Source organism: Fukomys damarensis, unplaced genomic scaffold, assembly GCF_012274545.1.
Source record: "Fukomys damarensis isolate Sample0158 unplaced genomic scaffold, DMR_v1.0_HiC HiC_scaffold_16, whole genome shotgun sequence".
NCBI lineage: Eukaryota > Metazoa > Chordata > Mammalia > Rodentia > Bathyergidae > Fukomys > Fukomys damarensis.
Genome location: NW_022900928.1, coordinates 123,296,167 through 123,312,874, shown reverse-complemented (window position 1 = coordinate 123,312,874; position 16,708 = coordinate 123,296,167). Strand labels below are relative to the sequence as shown.

The 16,708-nt window shown below is 40.5% G+C and overlaps 1 protein-coding gene across 1 annotated transcript in view; it reads left to right on the top strand.

Moving 5' to 3' along the window:
- The first annotated feature begins 2,249 nt into the window (after nt 1-2,249).
- The window catches only part of Wdfy1 (WD repeat and FYVE domain containing 1), a 32,584-nt gene continuing 18,125 nt past the window's right edge, over nt 2,250-16,708 (top strand). The window contains exons 1-3 of the mRNA XM_010611790.2: nt 2,250-2,315; nt 7,555-7,628; nt 13,388-13,442. Coding sequence (XP_010610092.1) covers nt 2,309-2,315; nt 7,555-7,628; nt 13,388-13,442 — 136 coding nt within the window. The 5' untranslated portion in view covers nt 2,250-2,308. The remainder of the gene's footprint in view (nt 2,316-7,554; nt 7,629-13,387; nt 13,443-16,708) is intronic.

Below are 16,708 nucleotides of genomic sequence, written 5' to 3'. Positions count from 1 at the left end.
GATCTAAATAGCAGACTGTAGTCAAGATAATAAGATAGCTCAATTCTAAGATCATTATTGTCAGCTCCCATTGATTCTTTAGGTGAAGGAATTGCATTGAAATGGCACCCATCAGGCCATCTGCCTAGAAGATCCCCTGTCTGGATATTAAGGCAAGACGGGCTTCGGGCATAACCTGTGTGGGTGTTTTGGAGGAACTTTCCTAAGAGCAGCACCTCAGCAGGATGGGGGTGTCAGTCCGGAAGTTGTAGGAACTAAATTTGCCAGTTGAGCCCAGATTTGAGATGTCCATGGTTGTGTGTTGAGCCCAGCAGTGGTGGGATGCGGTGTATTGGAGGCGGGCGGAGCAGGAAGGGGTCAGTAGATAACAGGAGAGGAGGCCACTGCAGTGGGAGTCCCGAGGGCTGGCTGTGGTGTCAGGCTGAGAATGACTAGTGAGCGCCAAGGTGAAATTCAAGACTTTGGTTTGTTTTGAGATAGGGTCTTGGCCTTGAACTCACTGTGTAGCCCAAGCTGCCCTCATACTTGCTGTGTTTCCCCTGCCTCAGCATCCTGAGTGTTGGAATCACAGGCGTGCACAACCACACCCAGGTTATTGTTTCTTAAAAACAGTGTCACCAGCCAGGCATGGCGGCGCACACCTGTAATCCCAGCACTCAGGAGTCTGAGGCAGGAGGATTACTGAGTTCAAGACAAGCCTGGGCTACATAGTGAGTTCCAGGTGAGTCTCAACTACAACTGCATAGTTGAGACTCTGTCTCAAAAAACAGAACAAAACAAAAAAAGTGTCACCATTATCCTGCCTAAAGAAACGAGCAATAATTTTAATATTAATATTAGAGTTAGTATTCATATTCCTGATTGTGTCATCTGCATATATTTTAAAGTTTGACTCAGGATCCTAATAAGTTTTAATCCTACATGTTTTAACTGTTTGATAAATCTCTTAAACCTCATGAATCATAGTCTTGTTCTCCATCTCTATTTTTTTTCCCTTCTTTCAAATTATCTGTAGAAAGAAGAAACTGAGTAACTTACCTATATAGACTTCCTTGCAGTCTTGCTCCTGTACTTGTTCTCTTCCTGACCTCTTTCTGTCCTCTCTTTATACTACCAATTGGTGGTTGGATTGGAGTCTGGATCAGGCTGCATTACCCTTAATGGTTTTACACAGTTCACAGACAGACAGCTTTGCCCTCAGTCCTCATACTTATTTGGATGAACGAGGGCCACGTTGTGGTTACAGTAGTATGCACGGTTCTGAAGTAAACTAGGATGAGGTCTAGCAAGTAAGTGCCCGAGCTGTACTTTAGCTAGCTAGCTATAGCTTTGTTCTCCTCCTGACTTCTTGTCATCCTCTCCCAGACCACTACTATTCTTTCTGAGATTTTTATCCATAGGACCACTTTTACTTAGGTTGAACTCCCCAAAAAACAAACAAACAAACAAAAAGAAACCTATGTGTCGGTCTTGACATATTTCAGTTTGAGGTCAGACATGTGCTCAGCTCCTGCTGTGAGCCAGGATCTGTGTTGCTGTCGAAGTGGAAGCCTGCCTGGACAGAGAGAAGTGGGGCCATTGCAGAGCCAGATGGGCGAGCACAGTGGGACCCAGGGACCCGGACGGGGCTAGGGTTCTGTGAGCACAGGGCTGCCCTGCAGTGTCCCATGTTGTTCTCTGCTTTTACAGGGAGCCCAAGTGTTAAGCTTTGTCATTTTCCTGTACTTGCACAGGATTTCCTGAAAGAGGGACTCAGAGGCATGATGTGGGATGCTTGCCTCCCTGGCATGGAGAATGAGGACAGTCAGAGAATGAGCCTTGCTGTGCTGACCCTCACCTCTCCATCATTCTTTCCTCTTAGATCTACTGCCTTCCAAGGCAGCCAATTTACAAAGTTTGTCTTAACCAAGAAAAGCAGTCAGTTGTGCCCAGTTTTCTTTTTGTATGCTTGTATACAAAACATTCCCGTATCGTTAAAATTGTTTGAATTGTGACTGATGGGTACTATATAACATACATATGGCTACGCTCTATGTAACTGTATAAAATGTGTGTAGTACATAAACTGTATGTTTTATATTATATATATGTATATATGCATGTGTACATATATTTTTATACTTTGTCCAGTTGATTATAAGATCAGTTAGGAAATGGTGTTGGAATTTTTTCGTCAAATTAAAAATTAGGTTTTCCTAAAAAAAGAAGTGAAAATGACTGCTCAACACTCTCTTCGTTTCTCCACAGGACCCTGCGAGTATGGCTGAAGAGAGACAGTGGCCAATATTGGCCCAGCATTTACCACACCATGGCCTGTAAGTCGTGCAGCTGGGTGGGGGGGCAGTGATTCTGATGCCTGTGAGGGTAGAATTTGCAAAATGTCTGACTGGAAATTGCACCTGGATTTCCAAATGAGTTTCTTAGTTGCCTAACACCTCTACGAGGCTGTAATAAGCCACAGGAACACTCCTTTTGTAAAGGAAGTTGGTTCTACCAACTTAAAGGAAGCAGACTTGAACACAACTGAAGAAAAAAATGAATAAATCAGGCCAAGCCAAACCCCTCCTCCTCCAAAAAGAAAAAGAGAGGAAAAGGGCACCCATTTTCCTTTGCCTTAATTTGACGAGCCTAATACTGATGTAACTCTGTAGTCATAGTAACTGATACTTGCACTAAAACAACATTCTGTGTATGCCTGTAATGATAACCAGCCTTTTGTTGGACCTTTTCACTCACCTGTGGGTACCACAGAGAGATGTAGCCCAGGGCATAATACTTTCTAAACAGGAGTTTCTCAGCAGCCTGATATATTATAAACATAAACCTCCAAGCTAAAGCATGGAGACTTTAAAATAGCCCTCAGATATCATGACATAAAATTACATGTAAATTCTAGCTCTTCAGGCAAATCTAAGAGACACTGAGGGCTGCTGTTCTACTTTTCTAAAGCCTTTTTGAGAACAAAGCCCTACAGAGAATGCCTGGATGTTACCCAGGGCCAAATGAGGGTGACTCCTGCCACCCCAAATAGCCACAGGAAGGCATCTTTTGCTGCAGATTTCCTTTAGGCTTTGGTGCTTAATGAGGTATTTCCCTCAGTTAAGGGTTTTTGTATTCTGACAGCCTTTAGGGGAAGAAAAGGGACTTGGTGTGTACTTGATGGGTTGTTACTGAGTGTCAGGGTGACATTCCCCCCAAAGAGCCTTTCTTTTTCTTTAAACTTTTGGTACCGGGGATTGAACTCGAGTCCTTGTGCTTGCAAGGCAGGCCACCAAACCGCTGAGCTAAATCCCCGGCTGAACAGCTTTTGACAGGTGTCCTGGATATTGTCACACTGTCCACAGCCTTCCTAAGAGGTATTCCAAAGCTGTGGAGTTTGTTAGAGACTGCGAAAGCCAATTTTTCTTCATGTGATCTGTAGTTAGAGTCATTGTCGCAAGCACCTCCTGTCTTGGTTAGCATTTTCTTATTGATGTGTGTATTCCATTGTGCATGCATTATTTGCAACCTGTAACAATTTCCACAAGAAGTTTGTAGTATATCAAAATTTTCATTTGTTCTACCTTCTACCAGTAGTTTGGCTGGCTAACTTCTCTGTCTTTACAGTTATTCAGTGAAAATAAAATAGACTTTTTAGAATATTATAAGGACAAGTATTGTCAAATGGATGGAAAAATTTTAGAATACACAGCACAGTAAAAAACTGCTTGTAAACCTGATCCTCATTTACTGTGTTAAGCATTCATACCTCCTTGTTATCCATGTCTTCCAGTATCATGAGTGTTAGAGATGCATAGTGGAGGGAAAGCACCCAGGGTAAGCTTTGTGTGAACAAAATATGGTTGTTTATTTAACACTCAGGTGCAGGTACCCGGTGGGCAGGCTGAGTCCAGGAAGGAATTCAGCAGCTAGTGAGCAGACGACAAAGATTTTAAAGGGGAGGGGAGGAGTTGTAGCCTTGAGGAAATTTGGGGGTGGAGAGAGTATGGCCACAATCTTCAACCAAGGGGTTGGGTCATGGTCCTCTGTAATGGTTTTTTCCACTGGTTGTTACATTATGGATGCATAGACCTGGTTTCTCCCCCTGAAACAGGAAGTAATTCTCACCTTGAAATAAGAGGTAACCCATATCTTAGTAAAAGCGCTTAAGAAACCTAGTTGATAATACAAATGGCAGAGGTGGACAGGATGCCTGAGCTTCTAAACACACCCTTTCCCCCACTGCAACAAGAACAAAGTAGGCTTCTGTTGGGCTGATTACTCCTTACTTCCCAGTAGCCAGCTATAGATCTGATAAGTGGAAGTAGCAGCAGCCTGAGGAACTCATTCCAGCTTGGGGAATGTTCTGTCATCTTTGGGAAATCTGTGGCACTAGTTCTGTTACTCTTCACACCCCCATGCTTCCTCCATAGTTCTTATTTTGGTTTTAGCTTAATCTCTGAGTCCTTAGCCTTGAGTTCATGCTCATGAGAATAGAGACAAAGATGAATTGTGTCCTGTATTTCTTTGGCTTGTATTTTTCCCAAATACTTAACTTTCTGGTAGTTTTTCTCCCAGGGTACCAAAACCCCAGCAGAAGTGTGTGCTCTTTAGGCTGTTAGATCTTGAGCACATGGTGGGCTGTCCCTGTCCTTTCAGCGAGAGGCAGTTCCCAGCCGGAGGAGCGATGGAAGGGACAGTGCCTCCAGTGTGTGCCCACACCTGTGTGCAGCTACCCCTGTCCTGCTCATTGCTTCCAGATGCTTCTTGATTGACTCCACTTGGACCTGTATCTACTGATAAAACTGCAAGAGCATGGCCAGAAGAAAACATCATGAATGAGTGTTCTATTTTAGAATGACTTTTATTTAAATTCAAAATATAAGAAAAGTGCCACGCTGGCTCTAAAATCTCTCTGTAGATTACCCAATCAAAGATGTCTTCACACACATGCACCAATTTAAACTTCTTGTGTCCTGACTGGTCACCGAGGCAAAGCTTTGTATTGTGTATTGCTTTAGGGTGTCTAGTTGTTACATAACTACCTCACTTAACAAAAATCACTTTAGAATCTGCTGTGGCTGAAGAAAAGTAACTCTTGGTTTCTGTTTTACTATGTGCCTCAGGCCTTTCTTTGATAATATAATTTTATAAAATCATCACAGCTATTGAGGGTAGCTGATTCTTTTATCATTTTTGTGGATAAGGAAATTGAGGCTAGAAGGATTCAGTTGATTACTTGTAAGTCCCGTGTAATTGTAATCCATTGCCTGTTTGTAACTCCCAAACTATGCTGTCCACCACAGTAGGTACACATTTTTTTGGTTCAAAGAGCCAGACAGTAAATATTTAGATTCTGTGGGCCAAAGAGTCTGTAAGGACTATTCATTTTGCAACTGTGGCATGAAAGCAATCATAAAAAGTACATAAATGAAGGGCCTGGCTGTGTTCCAGGAAAACCAAAGTCTTTATTAACAAATCATGCAGTGGGTTGGATTTGGCCCTCTGACCAGAGTTTTAAGCATATGATTTTAGATTGTAGTAATGTCTTCTTAAAAGTGCACTGATTTGAAGGATGATCAGTGTCTTTCTTGTTTATAAGACTGACTATCCAGCCCTTTCCCTTTTTGAAATTTAAATTGCTTATCTCAGTAGAAACCTCCCATCCAGGAAAAAAAGCCAAAACATCACTGTATAAGAAACAAAAGAGGGAGGCTTTTTTATTTATTTATTTTTTTTGGTTTTGTTTTGTTTTGTTTTGTTTTTTGGTGGTGGTGGGGTGACGAACTCTGGACCTTGTGCTTGCCATGCAAATGGTGAGGCAGGCGGTGGTGGAACCACTGAGCTAGATCCCTGGCCCCTTCTTAATTTTTTTAAATGCACAAATTCTATATCATTGAATTACTTACCACATTGAAATTTTTACACCAAAGAGGGATTTTGTATATTTGCATAGTTTTTACCATATTTACATATTTACATAGGCTTTTTAAATCATATTTACATGTGGTTAGTGATCAAAGAATTGAAAATTTTAAAACTAATGCAACAAGAGTTAGTACTAGGGCTGGGGATTTGGCTCAGTGTTTCTGCTACCTGTCTTGCAAGCACACGGGCCCGAGTTCCATCCCCCATACCAGCTGATGAGCAGCGTGTAAAGCTGATAACGAGTCTTTGAAATCATCTAAGCGTCATTTATTCATGTATGCATGATAATGGAAGATAATTTTGATTGTATAAAGATTCATATGTGTCTGTGATTCTAATTCTTAGACACGACTGTTTATAATTGTAAACATCAATGTAGTAGATTATGGTGTGCAGGCTTAAGTCAGTCCTAATTGTACACAATTTCAGTACCTGTCTGAACTATATAGTTCTTGAGTACAATTGAAAATAGCCTCTCTGGTCTGATCACTCTGTTACCTGTGTCTTTTTCTTTGGGTACAATCCAGTATTATAATTTACAGTACTTTCTTCCTTTGGTGAAGAATATCAGCTCACTATAGCAAGAGAACTTTAAACTGTTTTCAAATGGTGACCTCAATAGGAAGATATTTTTCTTTTACATTATTTGTTTGTTTATTGGCTGTGCAGCCCAGGCTGGCCTCAAACTTGTGATTCTCCTATCTTAGTTTCCTAAGTTTAGGGGCATTACAGGTGTGTGTCACCATACCCATCTTCTTTTATTTTTTTATAAAATTTATTTGACAGCTAAAAAAGTCAAGTTCACTGTGTTTTTTGTTCCTAGAATGCATTTTTCTTATTGTGGTTTTTCTATTGGTTAAAATTTTTTAGGCCAGAATGAATCCAAATGTTTCTTTGCACAAGTATTTCATTTATTGCTTTTTTTTTTTTTTTTTAAGCGGGAGACAGTTTGGAGTTTCTCCTTTTTGAAATTCATTCTGTGGCCCTTGATTTCTGGAAGAGGGATGGGTAGGCTGAGAAAGGGGTATGTGGAAGAGAAGCTGTAGGAGCTTTCCCAGGTGTGCAGAGTAACCTGTCCTCATAACTCCAGTCACTGCAGACTGGGCTGTGTGTCATTGCAAAGGGGAACTTTTTTTTTTTAAAGCACTGGGGGGAAAACAATCCTATGGTGGCTTTTCTAGCTTGCTCAACAGTGCTGTGGAGTGGGAATTCTGGGGCTGGGAGCCCTTCTTCTTTGCTACTCATTGACTTTGTTAGGGATCGGTGGCAGGCTCAGAATGACCTCCTAAACCCTTGGAGATGAGACATCAGCTGGTTCACTTTACCCAGCATAATGTAAATAATCGGGCGTTGGGATTTAGCTTAGTGGCACCACACCTGCCTGGTAAGCACAAGGTCCTGAGTTTGATTCCTGGTACCCCCCCCCAAAAAAAACCCCCAAAACTAATTGGGCAGATTTATAGGATTAAGGTTTTAAACTTCAGAGACAACTTTAAATATATTTTCAGTTTATATAATGTTTTTCATAAAGCAAATTTCTCCTCTTTTTAAAATCATTTATCCTATAGCTCATTGTAACAATAACACACTTTGAACAACTTAAAATTCTGAGCTGTGCTGGTAATGTGGTTTCTGTCTTTCCAACAGCTCCGTGCTCTACCATGGCTTACCATCATGACAGCAGACGGATATTTGTGGGCCAGGATAATGGAGCCATGATGGTAGGTAGCTTACAGAATGGATTCCTTAGAGTATGTATTCCTTAGAGAATGTATTCCTTGACCTCTCCTTGTTCGCTCATTTTAGACAGTTTAAAATTAACACTCAGGAAGCTGAAGCAGGAAGATCCTGCAAGTTTGATGCCAGCCTGGATTACATAGTGAGCCCAAAGCTAGCCTGAGCTACAAAGTGAGACCCTGTCTCAAAACACGCTAAGCCTGAACGTGTCATTTTTAATTAATGCTTAATTTGTAGGTGATCTCGTGATGCTCAGCATGCTGTCCAATGGCTGTCCTATTGCTCTGGCTGTCCACAAAGCACAGCCTTCTCAGCCTCTGCCTCTCATTCTCTGTCACTGTCTTTCTGAAGGAGAGGAGGTGCGGGACACAGCTCAGACAGTGTAAGGCACTGCTTGCTTCTCACATTATCTTTGGCTGGATGCTGAAATTTTAAATTTAATTTAAACTTTTTTTATGGGTCTGATTATATGCATATATTTCTTTTTCCTAAAATAATTAATATTCTATAATATTCACCATTTTAAAGTGTGCAAGTCAATGCTTTTGTGGTATATACTAAAAACTATGTAATTATTACCACTTTCTAACTACAAACATCTTTCTGTCCCCCAGAGAAACCCTAAAGCCATTAGCAGTCACTCTCCCTCTCCTCTCCCTCACTAACGCTCACCATTGCACTTTCTGAATATGGGGATCTGTGTCAGACATTTTTGCCTTTGTGTCTGCCATCTTTCACTTAGCAAGGTTCTTCCATACTGTAATTTGAATTAGTTCCTGTGTTCTTCTTTGTGGTGGAATAGTAGTTCTGTTATGTTTTATTTTATTTGTTTGTTTATTTATTATTTATTGGTACCAGTAACTCAGGACCTTGTGCCTGCAAGCTAAATCCACTGAGCTGAATCCCCGCCCCCCCCAGTAGTTCTGTTTTAGAGATAAGCCACACTTTGTTTAGCCATTCAGTAGTTGATAGAAATTTGGATTATTTCACTTTCTGGTTATTAGGAGTAACATGGCAGTGAGCATCTTATGTAAGTTTCGTGTATAATGTGAATATATGTTTACATTTCATTTGGGTATATGTAGGAGTGGAATTGGGTGCATTTAACATTTAAAGAACCACTAAACTGTCCTCAAAAGTGTTAGCATCATTTCACATGCCCACCAGCAAAGTGTGAGGATTTCAGTTTTTCCTTATCATTGCCAACACTTGCTCTCTGAGTTTGCTTTGTTTTTATTATGGTGGTTATGAAATGGTACCTCATTGTGGTTTTGACATATTTTTCTAATGACTGATAATGCTAAACATCTTTTTAATAAGCCTGTTCATCATTTGTGTGTCTTCCTTGGAGAAATATCTGTTTAGGTCCTTTACCTATTTTTAATAGATCTTTAAGATTTTGAGTCGTAAGATTTTTTTTGCATATGCTATATACAAGATCAGATACACGATTTGCAAGTATCCTCTCCCATCCAACAGTGTTGTATTTTCAACATTTTTTAGTTTAATAAAGTCCTTTTTGTGGGGCTCTTTGTTCTTTAGATATAAGACCTAAGAAACTGTTGCCTGATGTACCTGTATCAGTTTTCATAGGCGTGAATGACATTTTATACCTATATTTTCTTCTAAGAAGTTTATAGTTTAGTGTTCACATTTAGGTCTTTGCTCCATTGTGAGTTAATTTTTATGTACAGTGTGAGGGAGAGTTCCATATGCATTTGTTTGCATATGGCTATATAGTTATCCCAGCAACACTTTGTTAAAGATTGTTCTTCTTGATAGTCTTGACACCCTTGTCACAGAGTCAGTGAGCTGGAAAGTCAGGGAAGTTTGCAGAAGTGAATGCTTTGTGAAGGCTTGAGATGGATCTGTGTGTGTGTGTTCAAGGATGTGGGGGAGGTCATTATGCCTAGGCAATACTGAGTGACAAGGAGGGACTGTGGGGCCAGAAGCCAGGTCATGAAGGGCCCTGTAGGTCTGGATCAAGTTTGAAATTTTATTGTAAGTTCAGTGAGAAGCTGTTACAGGGTTTTTGACAGATGAATGACATTATATAATTTACATTTAATTTTAAAAGATCTGTGTAACTGCTTTTGGAGAATGACTCACAGGCAGCAAGAATGGAGTCAGGCTGTTGTAGTAACCTAGGGGAGGGCCTGGTGGCAGTGAGGGTGACAGAGTGGATGGATTTGAGTTACATCCTGAATACATGTGTGATTGCTTGGGTGTGCGGGCAGGAGGAGAAAGAGGTCAGGTGACTCCATGTCTGTGGCTTGAGTAACTGGATAGATGGTGGTGTCTCTGTTGGAGGAAGGGGGGCAATGAGGAATTGGCCCAGTGTTTAAGGTACCAGCAAGGCACTCAGTGAGGCAAACCTGGAGTCTGAGGGATGGTCTGCCTTGGAGTCCTCAGCATGAAAGTCACTTCCAGTGGTGAGGACACCTGTGATCACCTGGGGAGGAAATTAGGGAAGACAGGGCCAGACCCAAGTCCTGAATTTCTCCAGCCAGCATTTAGGGGCAGCAGCCAGGGCAGAGGAGAAGATGATGATCCTTGAGTGTAGTATTAAGGAAGTCAGACTACTTCTTATAAGCTGTTTCCCAAACTTGTGTAGTTATACAGATTATCTAGGGAACTTAGTGAGATACATACTCCAACTCCTCGTCAGACCCACAGCTTCACCATCACTGGGGAGGAGCCTGGGCATTTTATTTTATTTTTTAACCTTAGTGCAGTTATATTAAAGGTAGGAAAAGAAATAGGCTCTGCAGTTTGGGCCAAGTAAAAGTAAGAAGAGAATACCCCCTACAGAGCCAGGGCGGGCCACCATAAAGGAGGGAACACAGTGGCCCTGGGGACTGTTGTTTTAGCAAGGCCTCTAGACCAACCTGAGGACTGAGTGCATTCAGAAAACTGCAGCATGAGGAGCCACCGAAGAGCATTATGAAAGGGGGTGATGAACCGTTGGATTTCTGGCTTCTGTTAGCTTGGGGTACCAGCATGTTGAAGATGGTTTTGAAGGGCAAGGCTGAAAGTAGGGGTCCACGTAGGAGGCTGTTTCAGGATGCCACCCTGAGATTGAGAAGCACTGGTCTGGTGGCAGAGCAGAGGTGACAGCTTCAAGAACTGCCAAGTAAGTGGGCCTGATGTTTGACTGGATGTGGGTATGGATCATCAGCAGTGTTAAGATGACATTCGTCCTTTCCTACGAGACAGAAGAGAGGAGTTCAGTTTTGACAGTTGGGTGAACGAGCTGGAACCTCAAGGGTTTGCCCTGGGATGGCGTTGGCTCTTCTGTGCTTGTGGAGAATGGGGTGGGCACTACACTGGTGGATTGAGAGAGTGGAGAGCCAGCATATTCGCCAAGGAACATGGATGTTATTAAGGGAGAGTCAGGACTGAAAGCCCACAGGAGAGTCGGAGGCAGAAGAGGCAGAATAGCAGGAAGGTCAGCCAGACAGTGCAGCCCTGGAATCCTGAGGAGGGAGTTTTGGGGAAGGGGACTACAAACAAGGTGCAAGGCGAGGCCAAGATCAGGCAGGTAGCAGGGAGAGCCTTTTCTGTGTGGAGATGGCAGAGCTCCCGAGTACAGTGGGGTGAAGGGTGACCAGCAGGGAACAGTCAGACGGTAGCCAGCATGGGCTGATCTTTAGGGATTTTTTGGCTGAGAAGGGGACAGGGAAAGTTGTATAGTTAAGAGTGTTACTGTTATTTTTGTTTTTCTTTTTAAAAACTGAAGGAGCTTTGCTTTTGTTTAAGGGCCAGGAGGAAGGACAGGCTTCTGCCCAGGCAGTTCATGTGTCAATTTCGGGAGCCATTCTGTATAATTTTGTTTGGAAAATCATTTCATACATAAATTAGGATTAGGCCTGGTCTTGCCTACAGGCCGGCTATCACATGCTGAAGCCTAACTCCATTTTTGTCTTTGGTCACAACTGAGACCTCAGTGGTCCCATGGTGCTGTGACACTTGAGGGCAAGATTACATCAGTTGAAGACATCCTGATTTGAGAACTGAGTAGTAGGAGAAAGGTTTCACTTGGGGAGGGACAAATTCCTTATAGTTTAACTCATCCCACACCTACTGTTATAAGAAAGTCTTTGCTCAATTTACCATCCTAATAAGCATCATCTCTCATTGACCTGAGGTCCTCATCAACATAAGATCCTTGTCAGTGTAGGATTACTGCCACCCTCCCAGACATCTGATACTTCCTCTGATTATAACAGTTTCACGACCTAGGATTACCACCAATCCTCTGTGTCTTCTGTTATTCCTATGAACCAAATAAATAGTGGCGAGCTCAGGGTGCCTTCATCTTTGCTCCCCAGAGCAGCATTGATCAGGCCCACAACCCAGCTTCTTCTCTAAGCATCATTTCCTGTCTTATACTTTAATTCACCTTGTGCTGTCGTGGCTCACAGGAGACCAGCACCCACTGCAAGTGTTCTGGTAAAGCCTCCTTTTCCTGGTCTTTACACAGCAGGAGCACAGCATTAAGGACTGCTATGAATACACTATGTGATTGTGAATACCACAGCTCCTCTTCTCCCATGATAATTTTTTGGGAGATCATGATAAAGTGCACAAATGTATAAAACAAAAAGCCTTTGAATGTAAACCCCAAGTAGTTTCTCCAGGGGTGGCTGTGGTCCTGCATTTCTCTCTCTAGGAGCTCTCTTTATGGCTTCTGCTTAAAACATAGACTTCACATTTGCATGTTGGCACATAAGCTGTTTGGGCTGTTCAGTGGAAAGGGACAGTGCAAATCCAAGTTAGCAGCAGTTAACAATTGATCCAGTGATCTGGCATCCAATTATGATTAGCATATACATATGTAGTTTTCACTTTTGGTAAAGCAAGATGGAGATCAAGAAGTCTGTATTTCTTGTATGCTTTTTTTCCTCTGGTCAGCCAGCAATTCATAATGTCCATCTTATCAGGAGATTTAAGAATTTAACAATTTATAGCCGGGCGTGGTGGAACACGCCTTTAACCCCAGCACTCATAGCTCTTGGGAGAGGCTGAGGCAGGAGGATCAAAGGAATTTAGCAATTTAGTACCAATACAATTTCAATTAGTGCCTTTTCTTGAGTTTTATTTTTTCTCAATTTTATGCTGAGGCTTAGTTTTTCATTAAAAAACTGTGTACTTTTAATTTTTTCCAAGTTATAAACTACATTGTCTAAAGAAAATTTGTAAGCAAATAAACAAACAGAGTATAGAAGGAGAACCACCCAGTCTAAATTTAAAGTTTTGGAAGTGTCTCATACATTGAATATGTATGAATTTGCCCCACCAAACCTCCATGATCTCCTGTAGCTTTGAGCCCTGTTGGTAATGGGCCTTTGCAGTTCTGTTCCTTATGCATCATTTTGGATTTGTGTGTGTGTGTGTGTGTGTGTGTGTGCGCACACGTGTGCACGCGTGCATGCGCCAAAAGAGCAAACTTAGCAAAAATCTGTACTTTAGAGGGAGAATGTACAAATATGTAGTGTTCACTTGTGGAGGAAGAACTGGATAAAAATATTGTGCTCATCAATGGTACTTTCTCTGTTTGACTCCATCTGCCCCTCAAAGAATGGCCACAAATGGATTTGATGAAAGGAGCAATTCATATCCCTAAATAGCTCATCTTGGGTTTCAGATCTTATGACAGCCATGTTTGGACTTCACTTCATTTTGAAAGTTGTTTCTCTTGTTTAAAAACATAACTTATATTATTGCATATGTTTACTTTTAGGAATTTCACGTGTCTGAAGATTTTAATAAAATGAATTTTATCAAGACCTATCCAGGTAAGTATGATACGCCTGTACACTTGGTTGCACACAGATGCGTGTAGATATACACAGAATTAGAACCTCATCTCTATGATCAAATTTAATTTTTCACATTAACTTTTTAGTTACCTCAATTGTGTGAGACAATTAGAGTTATTTACCATTTTTTCCTGCTCGTTAACATTTAAAGTTTTGTGTATTGGGTATGTGTATGAGATTTAATTTAACCATTCTTCTATTACTAGGCATAAACAGTGTTTTCATTTGTAATAACCACTGTATACAGTAAGTATGTTTGTGTGTATATTTGTATATATATATATGCACATCTCTGAGTCTGTACAGAGATTCCTTGCTCAATGACTGAGTTCCATTCCTGCAACTAAGTCGTTAAATTAATTGGTCAACCAGTGAGGAGTTGTATGTAATATGTACGTAACAATATTCAGAACAAAGGAAACTCTAACTTGATGACTTTGCTTTTATTTGCATACTCTTTCGTGCAGTGCTGCAGTGTATAACAATGTAAAATTACAATATTGTACTATACACTGTAATCAGCAAAAATTGCAGTACTGCACTTTAGAAGAAGCCACCAAATGGCTACAAGGCTGCTTTTGTTGCTGTACCTAAGAGTTATTACACAGGAGGTTGTTAAAGGAGAATATCTGTACACAGTTTGTATCTGTGTATGAACGTTTGTGATCCTGGGCTGCGATTCTGACTCTGGTTCTGTAATTCTGGTTATTTCTGCTTAAGATGAATTGATACAAGTAGAGTAACTGAGTCAAATATTTAAAAATTTTTAAAATGCTCTAGACTATTGGTGGCAGACCTTTTAGAGTTTTCAGTGACATAAGCAGCCCATTGTGGCATGTGTGCCACGGGTTTGCCACGACTGCTCTAGAACTGTTGTGCAAACTACTCAGCAGTAGTGTAAATTTTTACAATTCCATGAATAGTGGTTGAGAGGTCCTACTCATTAAGTCTTCAAAATTCTTTTCTTTCCAGGTCAGTAGTTTAAAATTATCAATTTGAAAACTATGTAAGCTTTATTTAATGTCCTCTTTCATGAATGTTTATGACTTTGACTATATTTCCTGGGATTGTCTATTTTTAAATTGAATTACAAGTATTTTGCTTTGGAACATCTGTGGCTTACACACCTTTTTTCTTTTTAAACTCTGCATTGTATATTTGGATGTTTTTACATATAACAAAAGCTAGTTTCTAGTGTTAACTTTAGACAGAAATGGCCCAGCCAAGTAATTTGATTAAATTGTGGGTTCCAGACAGACCAATTAGCTGGTTCCCAGAAATTTTGCCTGAGGCAGAACAGCCTCAAATTTTGTTTTCCAGGCTCCTGATCAAAGGTGAAATTAGAGTCTAGATATGTTAGATAAGTATAGCTTATCTCGGTAAATTTTGGTCTTGGTGAATTTAAGATAAAGGAAAAACATTTTTGAACTTTAATAAAACTAAATTGCTTTTCCCCGTATGTAATGTTAACCTGATTCTAATTTAAGAGATAAGTGATGTGGTCATAGCCATGCACTTGAAACTGATATTTCATTCCTGGAAACTGTATTGTGACAAGAGTAACAATCTTGTGTTGTTGAATAACGTACACTCAATAGTATTACAACTGAAGCAACTTTGAACTCTCAGCTGTCATTACAAGTGTATCTGTTTTAAAAAGTCAAGAATCTGTAAACCTTTTATTAAATATATACCTAGGAATTTGGAGATCTCTTATTGTGTGCCTGACAATTTTTTTTTTTTTTTGGCCAAAAACCAAATTCCTTAATAAGTTACTTTATTTGCCATTGTTCTTTTTCAAATTATTTCTCATTTACATGTCTCATTGTATTTGTATTTTGGTTGTCCTTTTTTTGGTACTGGGGATCAAACTCAGGTCCTTGTGCTTACAGGGCAGACAGTGGAACCACTGAGCTAAATCCCTGGCCCCTGGTTGTCATTTCTTTTTTTTTTTATATAGGCTTTAAAGCATGCCCTTTTTTTTTGGCCAAGTATCAGTTTTTTTGTAAATAAAGCAAACTAAGTGTTACCATATTTCACCATAATTTCATAAAAGAAAGAACATCTTTCTTATGAAACAATGAAACAGCAGAAAGGATATAGTTTTAGGAATGGGACAGGTTTTTCTGAGACAAGATCATTGTTCACTCCACCATCTTTACCATAAGCTCATGTAAATCTTGCCACTGGTCCTGAGTTTGAAAACTCTAGATTTAAGTGGAAAAAGTGTTTGGGCCCGACAGGCCAAGTTAATCTATTACTTGCGAGACCGGGCATGGAGTCGATGAACTTAATGTTTGCACCTCAGTTTTCTTATCTAAAAATGGTCAAACCCATACTCTGTCCTTGTAGAAATTAGAAATCTCACCAAATAGATAAAAGAAAAACCACTGAGGCCCCAAACATCAGTCACTGAGTCACTGACTCCTTAGCCTGGACTTGATTTACTTGAGTTTAAGATTAATTTGCTGGACAGCCTCAGGATCCATCATGAGAATTTAACTACACAGCAAAACACTCAGCACTGGCTGCACCTGACCTTTGTACATTTTTGGGGTGAGGCCCTTAGCTCTCCCAAAGCAGTCAGCACGGCTGAGAGTGAAAGCTGTGCCTTCCCTGTCTAGCCGGACTTCATTCATCAGATTTGTCATTTATTAAACACTCTGCATGCAAGGTCCCATACCCGCTGAAGTAGAGTCAGATCACTGCCCTGGTGCAGCTTACAATTGACCTAAAAATGTTTCAGAAGTTAGCTGATAGGCAGAAGAGCTTCCTCATTCACAGCTATTACTTTCGATTAGAAAACTTTGAAAATAGTATGTCTTTATAAGTAACAGTTATGCAAAAAGAAAAATTATTCCAGAAACAAAATGCTTTGCCACTTTCTTAACCATAGAAAACTGCAAGTGTTTTTTACAATGTTAGTGTTTTCCAAGGGGTCAACCTCTGAAGGAGTTTTTAAAAAATTGCTCTGTTAAGAAAAGCTGCTGCCTTCCATATGGAACTCATTGATAGTTAAGAGCTTTTTGTTTTGGGTTTTGAAACAGCCTTGTTACGTAGTTGGGGCTAGACTTGAACTCACTGTGTAGTGCTGGCTGGCCTTGAGCTCGTGGCAATCCTCCTGCCTCAGTCTCCCAAGTGCTGGGATTACAGGTGTGCACCATCACATCTGGCGATAACTAAGGTTTTTTTTTTTTTTTTTAGAAAAAAATAAAAAACAAACCAAAAAACAAAAACAAAAC